The sequence below is a fragment of the Microtus pennsylvanicus genome, chromosome 22 (assembly GCF_037038515.1).
Source record: "Microtus pennsylvanicus isolate mMicPen1 chromosome 22, mMicPen1.hap1, whole genome shotgun sequence".
NCBI classification, from domain to species: domain Eukaryota; kingdom Metazoa; phylum Chordata; class Mammalia; order Rodentia; family Cricetidae; genus Microtus; species Microtus pennsylvanicus.
Window position 1 is genome coordinate 30,970,316 of NC_134600.1, and position 15,234 is coordinate 30,985,549.

The window sequence follows — 15,234 nt, forward strand, 5'->3', positions numbered from 1 at the left end:
TAGGGTGTTTACTGTATTTTCTGACAGTTAAAATGTATGAAAATATCCCTGTGATGCTCTGGTTTATCACAGATTTATCTGCTCCTAATTTTTTTTTAAAATGCTTGTATTAACAATTATTAATTACACACAACAATGGATTTCACTGTAACATTCTGACATGAGTATATTTTGATCAAATTCACCCACAAATTATCCTTTTCTTGTCATTTTCCTGCTCTGCTGCCCCCCTCTTCCTCTTCGCATTGAGTCCTTTTCTCCTCAAGTGTTCGTTTTTTTTTTTTTGATGGATGGTGTGATCCAATGAGTTTCCTTAGAATTTTCAAAAGAATGTGGGCAACCCATGAAGAAAATGTTATTCCCCCAGCAGCTATTAGCTGCCTGTAGATTGACAAAACACCTAGGAAAGGCAAGGTCCTCATGAGGCCTTCCCTGATCTATAAACCCCGACGACTCTACTCTCTCTGAGAGAGGAGAAATTCACAGACACACAGGAGTCCTGATTGCTTCACTCCCTTTGGTCTCCCTACAAAATTTACAGGGAAAAATGTTTCCTAAAAATCCCTTTTCTTTCCAACACAGCATTAGAGTTGCTTGGGGGCAGCTCGGAGTCAGGGTCAGTTATATACTGAAATTTAGATGTTTTTAGAAAGTTCAGCGAACTCTTAAAAAAAGTCAAATAGACAATTGGAACAGTGGACAGGAACTGAAAAAAAAAAGGTGTGTTTGAATTAGTCTTTACACAGAAAAGTGTTGAAAGAAGAGAACAACAGGAAACAAGTAATATAAAGGAGATCCTTCAAGGGGGCTGGAGAAAGGACCCAGCAGTTAGGTTAAGATCACAACTTGTTTGTCCAGGGTTCAACTGACAACTGTTTAACTTCAGTTCCAGGGAATCAGACGCCCTCTTTTGGCTTCTGAAGGAAACAGGCATGCAAGTGGTAAATAGAAAGTAAAGCATTCATATACATAAAATTCAAAAACAAAGTCCTGAGTTAGTGAGTTTCCACAAGCTCAGATCAGCTGTCTCTGCCAGCCTGCAGGGCACCAACCCAGGCCTTTTGCATCCCGGTGACAATTGTGTCTTTAGTGAGACCCCTAGTGGTGGGACCAGCACCAATTCCTGATGCATCAACTGGCTCTTTGGAACCTATTCCCTATGGTGGGAAGCCTTGTTGAGCCTTGATGTTGTGGGGAGGAGCTTGGTCCTGCCTCAGCTTGATAAGCCCTGCTTTGTTGACTCCCATGGGAGGTCTGATTCCATCTAAGTAGAGACTGAAGGAGTGGATGGGGAAGGGGTAGGAGGGAGTTGGAGGGAGGGATTGGGAGGAGAGCGTTTGGAATATAAAATAAATAAAAGATGATTAAAAATGTTTAAAAATAGAAAGAAGTAATGTATAATGTTATTTATTTCATCATGACAGTTATTCCTAATTGAAATCAGTATTTAAATGAAAAAAAAAAACACCAAAATCCCTCAAAGGAGTTCTCCTTCATGGCTAAATACCGCACAGCCTAGTTTCTTTCCTCCTTCCTTTCCCTTCCTCTCATCCTCCCTCCTCCTCCCTCTTCCTATCTTCCTCATTCTTCATCCCCCTCTCTCTTTCCTGTCTCCCTTTCTCCAGTCTTTCACTGTCTCTTGTCTCTGCAGGTAGTTGTAGCTGTTCTGGAGGAGGGTGAAAAGAACTAACTGCCTTTGCTGATGGAGGTAGAGGAAGGCCATCCTGTTACTGACTCTCATTTTGCCCTTGGTTACTACTGTAGGTCAGCAGGCTACTTTAGAGAGAGAGAGTCTCGGAGTCTCACATTCTGTTGGTGTTCCCATTCCCCGAAGAGGTACTACTTCCTATAAGTATCCACCTCAGAAATACACAGAGGCAGCTAGCTATTCCTCAAAACCCACGAGAAAGAAAGTGCTCTGTCGTCTGAAATGGCAGAGCAACCCCCCCCCCCCCCGTGTTGGTAATAAAAGGAGAAGTCTGCGCAATGATCTCACCAAAACGTGATACTTGGGGATCAGGGCCCCTCCACCACCCGCAAGTGCGTCCTCCCTCCCCCTCAGACTGTGTGATGTTGTGGGGGTGTGCAGGAGAAAAGAGGCGCAGACAGTATTTATGAATTAAAATAGCTCAAGGGATCACACGTGACAGACGGAGGGCACACAGAGTGGCAGGCATTCATATGTGACTGGGTACAAGCTCAGAAGAACGAGCATCTGTTTGCTTGTCAGGGACAAGCAATGGGCATGTCTACCCCTTAGACGCCTTAAGAGAAAGCATCACCAGATACATCAGAAAGGAGACCTTTGAAAAATGTATTTGGCATCAGTCTGTGGTGGTTTGGTGTGTCACATCTCCTGAGGAGAGCTGCCTGCCCTGAGCCCATTGGAAGGGGCAGTTTTCTGGCCTGAAACCCTGGACGCTTTGCTTCTGCTGTTCTTTAGTCTCATCCCTCAAGGCCACACCCTTTTTTTTCCTGCCCACTTTCTACCTGGGCTGTCCTAAGCTCAACCCCCTGGCTCCCTCCCTCTGCTGCCACTGTCTTTAAAACCCAGGGAACTGGGTTAAGTGTTCCATCCATGGGTCTCTCCAGCACTGCAGGTTCGCAGACTTGGGCTCTCGGGCTCATTTGGCAGAAGGGCTGCTCCGCTTTCTTCTCATGCCGCTTCCCCTTCCTCTTTTCCCAGATAGATATGTAAACACATGCATTTTCCTGTTCAAACGGGGCGAATTGCTGTTGTGCCTGTTCCTTGACTTAGCTATTGGGCTGAGCCTTGCTCCTCCCTTCTCTGCTCGGATAGGAGCCACAAGGATCTGGAGCTTGGGCTTCCAAATTGCAGCTGGCCTCGGGCCAGGTGACCTTTGCTTTGTAAGTTTCTTTGGGGGGGGGGGGCGGATGGAGTGCGTGGAAGGGGGAGCTGGGTTCTGTTGGGTGTTGGAGGGGGGGAGTTGAGGAAAGGAAGGGGCTGGAAGAGAGTAAAGGGCTGTTGTTAAACAGTTTCTTACCGTAAGAGGGAGTTCAGACCTGGATCTTTCCAGTTAATCACACAACAAACTTAGCTCATCGCAATAAAAGCAGCTCAGAACCGACCGGCTCGCAACAGGATTCTCTCAGCCCGGCATCTCCTGCAGAGGGATCAGCCTGCTCGAACTGCAAGCGTGATGTGGGGGACCAAACTTCTGCCGGTCCTGTTGCTGCAGCATGTCCTCCTGCACCTCCTCCTGCTTCCTGTCACCATCCCCTACGCAGGTAAGTTTACTTCTGCTTCACGGAGGTGCTTGAACTCTCCCGCGGATCCGGCTCTTTCCTTCCAAGAAGCTCTCTACACTGCTTCCAGCATCCTTTCTGAACTCCATGTGTGGTGCGGGGCTTCCTAACCTCTCATTATGCTTTCTTTTGGCATTCCTTTCTGTTTGAAAAACATGTAAAATGATAATTAGCATCCCTCAGCGATACCCCCACCCCCATGGAGCCCCAACTCATTTAGCCAAGCTGTCCGGAATTATGGGATAGGAATGAAGTGCTAACCCTGGCTGGAACTTTGCTGGTTTGGCAAAGTTTTTTTTTTTTTTTTTAAAAAAAAAAAAAACAATAAAAACGAAGACAGACTTTGGCTTGAAGAGGGGAGAGTCGTAGTCCATCTAACCAGGGACTCACGATTTCCCAAAAGGAAAATTTCCTATAAGCGTCCATCCAGTCCACCTCCAGCTCCAAATTATGACATTGCGCAGGTCTCCACTTGGAGGAGGTAGATTAAGCTCTGAGTACATGCATGTTATAAAAATGAAACAGAAAGCTTTTCCTTCCAAGCTCCTCTTCTCTCGGGTATGGATGATTGCCCTGGATGCTGCAGGGCGGGGAGGAACCACATCTGTGGCTTGTATGGATGCAGCGGAATTGCCCCTCTGTCTTCGCTTGGTGTGTAGGTTGGGGAGGAGACCCTTGGTCTCATTCAGATTGCCTGAGTATCTGGGGGGTCTCAAATGCTGGTAAAGGAGGTTTTCTCTTAGTAGCTAGAGTGGAGGACACATCTGTATCTATTGTGCCATTGCTGCAGTGGCTGGACTGGGGTGCCAGCAGGAGAAGCTGGGGAACTTTAGGGTTGGTGCAGGAAAATAAAGACTGTAGTGAGGGCCTAGACAGCAGCTAGGTGACCTTTTAAAAACAAGAGAACAAGGAAATGGCCTCATAATTTAAGATAAGTTAACTATGACATTTATCGCACCTCTGATCTAGTATCTCAAGTAATACAAGAAGTAGCTAGTGCTAATAAAAATATTGAACCCACCTGTGTTTTTCTGCCTTGGGAAGGGACTCCTTTTCAAAGAAGGCACCTTGGAAAGTGTCCTTTGAAAGGGTGTAGGCAAATATTCCTGAAGAAGTGGTGGAGAACTTAGAGATGTGTCATACTAAGGTAGACCTTTAAGACATTGCTAGGTTCGGGGGGGTGTGGTGTTAGAATTAATTTTGATCTTGGTCCAGTTTGTTGGTTTCACTTTTCAAAGGCTGAAATGTTGTTGCCCCGAAGTGTGGTTCCCTGAACTCAGCTCAGCTAATGCAAGACCTCAGTTTGGAAAACTCAAACAGTAGATCGACCAAAGACAATGTCTAGTTTTTTGGCGAGCATTACATGCTTTTGGCAGGAGGTAGACATTTGTAATTATATTTCACTTTGGCTAATGCTAAGATGACTTTGTTTCCTGAGTATACAGAGAGCAGTCTGAGAGAGTGCCGGCAGGCCAGGAGGGGGCTGTTGGCAATTCCAGATATATGCTATGAATAATTCCGAAAGTGGGCGATACTAAAATTGTCATCAAAAGAGGGCCCATCTTTGTTGTGTTTTCAGCTTTGCTTCCCCAGTCTCCTTGTTTGAAGTGACTTCCAAAATGGAAACAGGTAGCTTTTTGTTCGAACATGTGATGAGAGTTTTGCTCTATGACTTTCCGTGTGATGTTAAATATTTACTGTGTCGTTGTTACTTGAGTGGCTATTCCTCCGACAGCAACCGGGTCCTCTAACATGCTGAGAGGCAGTCGTGAACAGAAGATGTCATGGAGAAGCTTTTTAAAGAGGTTTCTTGAGAAATATTTGGTGTGGATGATGCAAGCGGTTTTGATAGGAGCTTATCTACGACATAGCATTCCCACCTCGTCCCTCACACTGAATACTGTAAGCATACGTGCAATACTCCATTTAAGAAATTAAACATTAAATGAGCACCTGTTGTTCATCTTAGGGAAGGCAAATGTGATCAGATGGGAGAGGAATTGTGTTTGTTGAGCTATAGTGCTAAGAAATGAAGCTAAAACTCACTTAGGCCTAACACCTGCATTCTTCAATCTATTTGACATGTGAAAAGCAGGGTTTGAACATCTTAAAAGTTATCTTTGTTAACTACGGACTGACCTCAAATTTCTGAATTCTAAGTGAATGGAAAATGTAATTTTTCTCGTATACTAAAGTTCAACACTGCAATCAGTTCAAGCATACTTATGAAAAACCGTTTGGCTAAGTGAGAAAAAGGAACCAACATTAGCAAAAAGGAAAACAAAACATTTTATTTTTTTTGTGTTAGAAAATGTTAATACAGTATAATGGAGAGTTCTTTACTTTAGTCTTCAAGCTTGGTTAAAGATGCTTGTCGTACCTAAGTCAAATATGAGAAGATGAGCTATAGCGTGATGGGTACCGTGGTAGTATTGTTTCAGGAGTTGCCTGAATCCCAGAGGTAAGAAAGTGTAAGAGATGCTTCAGAAAGACTTCTAGACAGCAAGGGAAGATCAATTCTAAGGGCTGGTATACTGCGTTCCTAGTGGGAGTCTAACCTGTGGTTGGAAAGGGAAGATGAGACAGTGTGACAGCCTTGTATGTCATGCGAAACCAAGGGGTCTCAGTAGTGAACATCCGAGGGAGCACGTGAAAATTTTGCACGCACAGGACACAAATAGCTGCACTTCAGTGTGGTTACTTTACTTGCTCTGTAGAAGGGAGTTGCAGCCAGAGGGGGGCAGAGGCGAAGGAGATCAGGGCAGGACATCTATAATGAGGAGTCCCAGAAAGGAAGTAGAAAGAAGGGGAGACACCCATGCTTACCTTGAGCACTCTATCCAGCAAGTCTTCAGGAGAAGACTTCACGTTGCTTCTCTGCCACTGGTACTCAGTCTAAGCTCTTGATTCTCACTGTGTTTATTTACAACGAGATTAGCTCCTCCAAAAAGGAGGAGCACATTGCTGCCAAAGAGTGAAGTCTGAGTCCTAGACAGTAACAGTGGAAAGTGTGACTTCTTTTTGTGATCCCTGTCTTTAGGAGTTAAAATTCTCTAAGCGCAGCCATTGCCCCCATCAATTCTTTGTACACTTTCATCTTAACGTCTTGCCAGTTCAAACTGTTAATCACTAATCATGTGGGTAGTTTTCTTCAGTTACGGGGAGCCAGGCTCCTGCTCTTTCCACACCCTGCAAATCCTTCCTTGGCCTGGCTTGCCTTTGAAGTCCACTGTTCTTCCACACAGAAGGAAATATATGAGGTACTGAGAGAAATGAGCTTTGGGCCCAGGGGCCGTGAGAGAAATGCATCTTTCTGTTTCTACCTTCATATGCTTGACGCTGCTTTCTGTGTGCAGGTTTCCACCAGGATCCTGGTGATGATCTTGGTTCTAAAACAGGGACTTCAGGTTGTGCAGGAAATGTACCTTCCAGAATATTTCCCTAAGCTGGGAAAAGAGAAGGGAGCAGAATTGAAAATACAGGAAAGCAGACATATTTGTAGGGCTCTCCTACCCTTTGATTTCACTTTAGTATTTTCTTTATGAACTTTAACAGACACGATCAAAAAATAGTAGGCAAAAACCCTGTTCCAAACGTATTTTGAGTCCCCACCCTCCCCAGGTTAAGCTTGGCTTTTTAATTGTTTTCAGTAAAACAAGCATCAGTTGCTACACGTGGAAGAGGCAGTGAAATCTATTTTCAGCAAAGGAATTCCATTTTCAAATGCTGATTTTGAGTGACTTCTGTTTTGCCTTTTTTCTCTTATTGGAGAAGTAATTAATTTTATAGACGCAAGAAGTTAATGATGTATACACACTTTGAACTTCATATTCTGGAATAATTAGTGAGTGATCTAGTCTAGAGAATTCTGAGGGGAAGTTCGGGTATTCCAGTTTCAGGGGACTCCTGGTATCTGGCTCTGATCGGTTCTTATTAGCAATGAAGCTCTGGGGCTGCTATACTACACAGTAAAGCGAGATTATGGATTTACTTATTTTTCAGGACGCTTTTTGATCTGTAGTCAGGCAACCTTTCCTAGCAAGCGAGAGTAGCTGGTTTTATGAGGCGATTTCATGCACCGACACAGTTCAGTAGGACAACTGTGGGTCTCTAAAGTTAAGCAGCGCCTCCTTTCCACAGATCAGTCTTCACTCTTTCATAGCGTTGGCCAGCGGCTCTGTTCGCATTGATAATTGCTAAAATAAATGCCTTAGGAACTTAATGCTTATCAAAGCTATTTTGAAACTACTTTTGTGTTTTTAATATGCTTAGACACATACAAAAGCACATTGTACATAAGACCAATGCTATATTCTTAGTTGGCAAAATTCACATATATACATATATATTATACCTATATATGTGTGTTATATGTAGGTATAGTATATATATGTGTGTATATATGTGGTTAATTTTGACAAAAGGTATTTTTAAAACAAATATTGCTCAATGTAAGCTCCTACCACCTACAGGAAATGCTTAAACTTATAAGGAAACTTAAATTATCTTTATGGTATGAAATATTTAGGAGCACCAAAGAAGTAGTGAAATAAGACCACAGAAAGAGAAACTCATGATGGAAAAATTATCTCTCATTAACAAGAGTTAATGATAGGAATGTCGATCTGCCAGTATCATGACTTTCTTTGTTGTAAGAATAACAGTTGTGTCAGAAATTAAATGATAAAATTTCAAAAATAATACCAGAACTCCAAAAAAACCCATTTCATTGCAATTTCTAATTGTATTCATAATATTTACTTAATGAATATAACTCAAACAGCTCTATTGATTCATTTAACCTTTTTATTTATAGACTGAACAATCAGTATCTTAAAATTTCATGTAATTACACAAAGTCAATTGGCAAGTCAGTAAAAATTCCAGCTTCAGCTGCCTGTCAACGTTATGCAAGGAATTTTGACCCCAATTTCATGAAATAACATACTGATAGATTATTTGATTGACTTTATGTATCAAGGTTTTGTTTAAATGAAATCTCTGACATCATAGTCGTTATATCTTATAGCCCAAGGGACAACATCACTGCAGGGGTAAGTACCAGTCTGTTGGAGTCTGTGTTCTGAAGTTTTGCAAAGAACTCAGACCTTGGAGAAGTGCATGTTGACTTCAGGTTAGGATAGACATGAAGGAGCAGCATCTGCATCCTTAGCCAACCGACAGGTGCCAGTTGCTGCTGGCAAACGGGATGATGCCATGCTTGACACTGCACTCCGGGAGCCATCTCTCCAACTTTCCCTAACAGAAAGCTGCACCCTCCTTTCCTGACATACTTCCCAACATTTAAGGAGGAGGAATTCATTTCCTGTGGCTGCATCCAAGCTTCTCTTCAACTGATAGCTCTGAACCAAACCTCCAGGAAATGTTTACAAATCCCATGTCCCCATACATTCTTAGCAATTCTTAGATAAAAGATGGCCGTGTGAATGGTTCTGGGTGCTGGCTTTGAAGCTGGGCCTCTGCTTTTCCAGTCTGAGGTCTTTGAAGTGCTCAGTTCATTTCTCCCTATGTCTTTACTTACCTCCCGCTAAAAATGAATGTATTAAACTGCCATTGTCTTAAGGGCTATTAAATAAGTGGATGCGCACATGTGCATGATCCCACACTTGTTTTGCAATTGCTGTGGTCTAATAGATGATTGGTGCAAATTAGCATGCCTTTAATCCCAGAACTGTGGAGGCAGAGGCAGGTGGATTTCTGTGAGTTCAAGGCCAGCCTGGTCTACAGAGGGAGTGTTTGGATGGCTCTTAATACAAATTGTTTCATGAAATTGAGAAACAGCGTCCCAAACATTCTTTTTGCACAAAACTAAGAAGAGAGGGGCTAAAATACGTATAGTAGAGTATGAAGCACTTAAAGAACAAGTCAGAAGAATTTGTCCAGTGCAAAGTTTTTAGTGAGAAGTTTCTCGAGTGCCTTTGGAGAGATTTACCTAGTTAGCAGTGTAGCTTCTACAAGGAACCACTGAGAGGAGAATGAACAGTTTAATTACAAAGCATCCATGTGCCTCTGGCAACTATGTTTCATTCTGTGTTGTCTGGAGAACATCGTCTCTTTAGGGTGAGCTTTGTCCTAATTTTGAAATAATTATTCTTTAAAGTTGTTTATTCTTTGGGGTGAACTTTGTCCTAATTTTTCAATGCATCCTTCATTTGAAAGGATGTAGATTCGTGGTTTTATATAGCAACTATCTGTTTTTACATAATTATAATGTTCTTCTCTCTTTCTCCTACACATCCTCATCCAACTCTGTCCGACCCCTAGAGGTATGCTATGTTGTTCTACAAAATCATTATTTTGAAGACGTTCCTTACGACATTTCCCCCTCTATAAATATTAAAAACCTTTCTTTCATGTTGAACTATTTAATTTTTGCATTAATAGAAGGACAGAAGAAAAGAAGAAATACACTTCATGAATTCAAAAAGTCAGCAAAGACTACTCTCACCAAGGAAGATCCATTATTGAAGATTAAAACCAAAAAAATGAACTCGGCAGATGAGTGTGCCAACAGATGTATCAGGAATAAGGGACTTCCGTTCACTTGCAAGTAAGCCTCTTCATTTTCTTTATTGAGTAATTTTCAAATAAAGTAAGTATGTAATGATCATATTTTCTCTTCCTTTTTGCTAGTCAATGCATTGGGTCCTTTAGAGTAAGTTTGAGCCTAGCTTTAACTCATTACGACGGCAGACCGAGCTCTCAGCCGATGGAAACTGAATGAGCTTGCGCGGCTCTGAAAACTGCCTTTCAAAGTAAACAGTTGCATTGGCTATGGATTTTGAACAATTAATATGGAGCTAAAATTCAACTGGACTGAATTTTATCTCTTTTTTTTTTTTATTTTATTGTGTGTCTTGTTTTCTTCCATAGCAGAACACTGCAAGGATTTTCTGGGTAGGAACTGGGCAACAGCCAAAATTTCCTGCAACTTCTCTCCTCTCTGTAGGGATTTCAATAAAAAGTGTTGATAGACTCATATAAACCTAGAGCGACTGGTGTCAGCAGCACAGACTGCTTCAAAGAAGTTGGGGAGGTGATGATAAAGCTATGGTGGAGAGGGGTGGAGCCCATTCCGAGGCTCGAGTGGCTTCAAGTAAAGAGGGTCTTATCTTTTGACAGCTCCCTTCTCACTAAGAATTCCCATTGCCTTGCCAGTGATCTCCAAGGCGAAAGCTTACAACCTTGAAATAACACAGTGAAAATTTCATCCGAAATGGCAGTAAGAACATTGATTTCCTAAGCGAGGTCTAGTGGTGCACTCTTAGAATCCCCAAATGAGGAAGTTGGTCATTTCAAGTTCAAGACTAACCTGGGTTACAAAGGCACACAAACACACACACACACACACACACACACACACCATACTTAAAAATCTGTTTTGTTGGTTTATTTTCTAGTGTCCCTTAAAAAAACACTGGGTGCTGAAGAGATGGTTTGGTGGTTAAGGATACTTGCTACTTTTGCAGAGGACCTGGTTGGTTCCTAGAACCCATATAAGGGACTTCCCTAACCCCCCCTCTACCCGACACCTGTACCAGTTCCAGGGTATCTGATGTCCTGTACTGGCCTCCAGAGACATCTGCACACATGTGGTCCACATTAATTCCCTTGAGCACATTCATATAATCTGATAATAAATAAATCTTTAACAAGAGATGATGTTGCTGGGATGTAGCTCAGTGTTGGTGAGCCTGCTTGGAATGCATTTTATAGATGGTATTAAATATGATATTTTTGAAGACATTCTATGAATGTTCAATTCTTGCATATTCTGCATTTTGACAGTGGCATTTTATGAGAATACAGAATTCAGTGGTTTCATGTGAGCGGTTTCCATTTAGTGTTCGCTGTCTCAGAGAAATGAGGATTATGGGCCCATAGGGCGGGACATGGTCACAGAAGGTCTTCAGCAGACTTAGGAAAAGGAAAGACTATCTCTTCTGTGTTTTCAAAGCCAGCTGCCACTCCCAGGAAGACATTTCCTGGCAACCACAGTGGGAACTGGATTTGTAAACTTGTCCCTAGGATAACTGGGTTTCAGGCTGACTTTTGTGTATAAACCTTGAGATTGGGGAAAATGAAGCAGGAAAGAGTACTCTCAATCAGTGTTCATGCTGCATGAATGGATGGAGATGTTTTATTGGCAACTGGGCTGGCATTGGGTCGTCTCTCATCAGAGTTGCAATGTAGGGGAAAATCAATAGAAGAAGCACATTTCATTGTGAATATTTAATGGAGAGCTTGAAGATAAGGATGAGGTAAATTTAGAGAAAAATTCATCGCCAGGAATGTCATGGTCCCACACACTTCACATAAAGGAATACCATAAAGAGCCTATGCTGCTATAATCAGAGAAAGGAAAGGGTCTATACATTGGAAATCAAAACTACTTTTCTGACTGAAATTACCTTAAAAAAAATCTAAAGTATTTTGTGGTATTTATCAATTTGTTTTAGTTAATACTTTTAGTAAGCAATGTGAACAGCAGCATATTAGCTGCAGGAATAATGGGACACACGTCTTCCATAAGAGTATGAATTAAAGTGTATTGTCTAATGTTAATAGTTTTGAAATAAAATGTATATGATAAACCTATTATGGGAGTATTGACTTAGAAACATCGCACCTTATAGTTAGCTGTCCATTCTATTTAGTAAATTTCACATTTTATGGCTCCCCAAACAAGGATATTATATGACAGTTTCCCAATATTTCACTCAGATTCTTCTTTTTTAAGACACTATTTGGGCTTGGTGACTTGCCTAATACAGTTTTTTCCTCAAGAGTTTCTTCTATGGTTAGAATATATCTCAGTCACGTCCAGTCCCCAGTGCTTCCAACTCTTCTCAGGTTTCCCAATACATCTTGCTCTAAAATTCATGTCCTTTTTTTTTTTTAAAAAAAAGTGCCCACTGAAAGACACTTAAGGAAATTGTAAACATCCTTAGTCATGAGAGAAATGCAAATCAAAACAACTCTGAGGTTCCATCTTACACCTGTAAGAATGGCCATGATCAAAAACACTGATGACAGCTTGTGCTGGAGAGGATGTGGGGTTAAGGGTACACTCCTGCATTGCTAGTGGGAGTGCAAACTGATGTAGCCCCTTTAGATATCAGTATGGTGATTTCTCAGAAAATTAGGAAACAACCTTCCTCAAGACCCAGCAATACCACTTTTGGGTATATATCCAAAGGATGCTCAATCGTGCCATAAGGACATGTGCTCAACTATGTTCATGGCAGCACTGTTTGTCATAGCCAAAATTTGGAAACAACCTTGACCAAAGAATGGATAAGTAAAATGTGGTGCATTTACACAATGGAGTACTACACAGCGGAAAAAAATAATGACATCTTAAAATTTGCAGGCAAATGGATGGAGCTAGAAAACATCATTTTGAGTGAGGCCACCCTGACTCAGAAAGACAATTATCATATGTACTCACTTATAAGTGGCTTTTAAACATAAAGCAAAGAAAACCAGCCTATAAATCACAATGCCAGAGAACCTAGACTAGAATAAGGACTCTAAGAGAGACACACATGGATCTAATCTACATGGGAAGTAGAAAAAGACAAGATCTGCTGAGTAAATTGGGAACATGGGGACCTTGGGAGAGGGTTGTAGGGGAGGGGAGCAGAGAAAAATGTAGAGCCCCATAAAAATCAATTTTAAAAAGTGCCCACTGAGTTCAATTCGTGGTACTTATCTGTGCATGACTTTGCGTCGTCCAGTGAAGCATAGGCAATCTACTAGCGGCCATCAGCTGGCCATAGCTGCTCAGGAGTCAGTCTTCATTCCATGTTGGAGTTTTCAACTGGCTTGGTCTTGTGTGGGCAGCAAGAGCTGCTGTGAATTGCTATGTGGAACGGCCAGGTTATGTCCAGGGGTGGCATTATTTCACGGTACACCTCCCCATCGCTCAGCTCTTACATTCTTTCTTCCCCCTTCTCTAGAATGTTATTTGAGCTGTGAGGGGGCCAGGTTCCTACAGTTACTGTTCTCAGTACTTCAGCGGTTAAAAAGTCTGTGCATTAAGCACTGTCTACTTTGATAAGAAACTTCCTTGACTGAGGGTAAGAGCAGCACAAAGCTATCTGTTCCAGGAGCCTGGGGACTCAGCCTAATGCAGCTAATCATTCTAGCTTTTTTATTGCAAGACTGAGGGGGAAATCTAAATCTCTCTCCATGCTAGGACATGAATTCTACTGACCTATATTCCTAGCTATTTTATATATTTTGTTTTGTTTTGAGCCAGGGTCTTGCAAAACTGTTCGTGTCTGCCTTGAACTTACTCTGTAGTCTATATAGGCTTTCAATAGATTTCTCCAATCTCAGCATCCCTGTAACTGGACAAGGGCTACATCATCAGGCTCAAAGGATGTGTTATTTTAAGAAAATATTTGTATATTATAAGCTTTGCATGCTAATGATGATACGCAAATGCAATCACTAGCATATAACTAAAACCTTCTAACTAACTGGACACTTTCAAAACTATTAAAAGTCTTCAGAAATCATCTAGGTAGTTGTTGTATGCAATTTTGGGACCTTCAGTTTTTCTACAAGTCCTTGTGATTAAATTTACAAAACTTTCCACAGAGTGTTGATCTGGTTTTCTAATCGACACCTAAAAAATCGTTGTTTTGTCTTTCCTGTTTGTTCCATCAAAATTAGGAACACACACACACACACACACATGCACACACCACTGTATTTTAATACGCAATAATGCCCCATTCTGTATGTCCTCCTTGGTAAACCATGTGCCCATTAAGAACGAAAACCAAAACTGTTGAATTGTGCTATTCTTTCTTTTCACTCAGCTGTCTTTTTCAGGGCCTTTGTTTTTGATAAGACAAAAAAACGATGCCACTGGTTCCCTTTCAATAGTATGTCAAGTGGAGTGAAGAAGGGATTTGGCCATGAGTTTGACCTCTATGAAAACAAAGGTAATGGCCTTCTTTTTAAGCACTACATGACGAAATGAAGGGTAATCTCTACACTTGCATTTTCTCGCCACTAGGTCTTCCCTGCTGGTGTTCTGGTCAGGATCTGATCTGTGACCCAGTCAGTTGCTGATTAAGGCAGAAGAACCTGGTGCCTTGACTGTGATTGTTGGGACACCGCGTTAGACGGAAGGCTGTGCTTCCCAGATTTCCCTTAATTATCTCTCTTCCTCCTTAGCTTGTCTTTTCTACACTCATTTTCTGATGTGTCGTTTAGGTTATGAGATCAGCATACCCTATATTGTGGCAAATTTTAAGATTAAGGTAGTTTTTTCAATTATAACAACTTTGTGTGGCTCATCATAATGGCGGTTGGCACAAAGATTTGGGGCAAATAGGTTGAGTTCATGTATGCATGCTTTAAAATTATTTAATTGAACAATTGAAATTGTTAATTTGTCTATTATGTGAAATTATATTACATATGATATAGTATGTAAATATTTACACTGTTTAAAAGCAAAAATATACCAATGAGATAACTATAGACTATTGGATATGCTTTTAACAGGTTAAATATTTCATTATGTGACATAAAAATTATTAATTGAACTAATGAAATGATCCTTATTTTATTAATTTTTTGTAAGAACCTATTATAGCGTTGAATTAGAATATTGATGCCAAATATAGACACCTCTATGTCAACTTACTGGATCTTTAAGCAAAAGCCAATAGTAAGAAACAGAACAATTTTTACATATCCCAATAATTTTACATATCTGAAGTCTAATTTGTCACCAAACAGGAAGTCCCTCTATTCAGTCTTCCTCCAGTTGACTAGCTGCGAATCTTCTTGTCTAAAACTCACATGCTCCTGTTTAGAATTCAGTTCCCTGTGCTAGAAGCTGATGTTCTTTAAAAATGCAGAATGATAATTGACCAGCGTAGTTATTTCACGCCAACACCCAAATACACACACAGAGAGGTA

General features: G+C 41.2%; 1 protein-coding gene across 3 annotated transcripts in view; it reads left to right on the plus strand.

The window, feature by feature from the left end:
* Positions 1-2,686: 2,686 nt before the first annotated feature.
* Hgf (hepatocyte growth factor) overlaps positions 2,687-15,234 on the plus strand; it is a 64,581-nt gene continuing 52,033 nt past the window's right edge. Inside the window, exons 1-4 of one of the 3 annotated variants that reach the window (XM_075956060.1) lie at positions 2,687-2,868; positions 3,060-3,249; positions 9,673-9,838; positions 14,134-14,246. In XM_075956060.1, the coding sequence (XP_075812175.1) occupies positions 3,162-3,249; positions 9,673-9,838; positions 14,134-14,246 (367 nt within the window). In that variant the 5' untranslated portion in view covers positions 2,687-2,868; positions 3,060-3,161. The remainder of the gene's footprint in view (positions 2,869-3,059; positions 3,250-9,672; positions 9,839-14,133; positions 14,247-15,234) is intronic. The other 2 variants (XM_075956059.1, XM_075956061.1) reach the window with 2 other exon arrangements.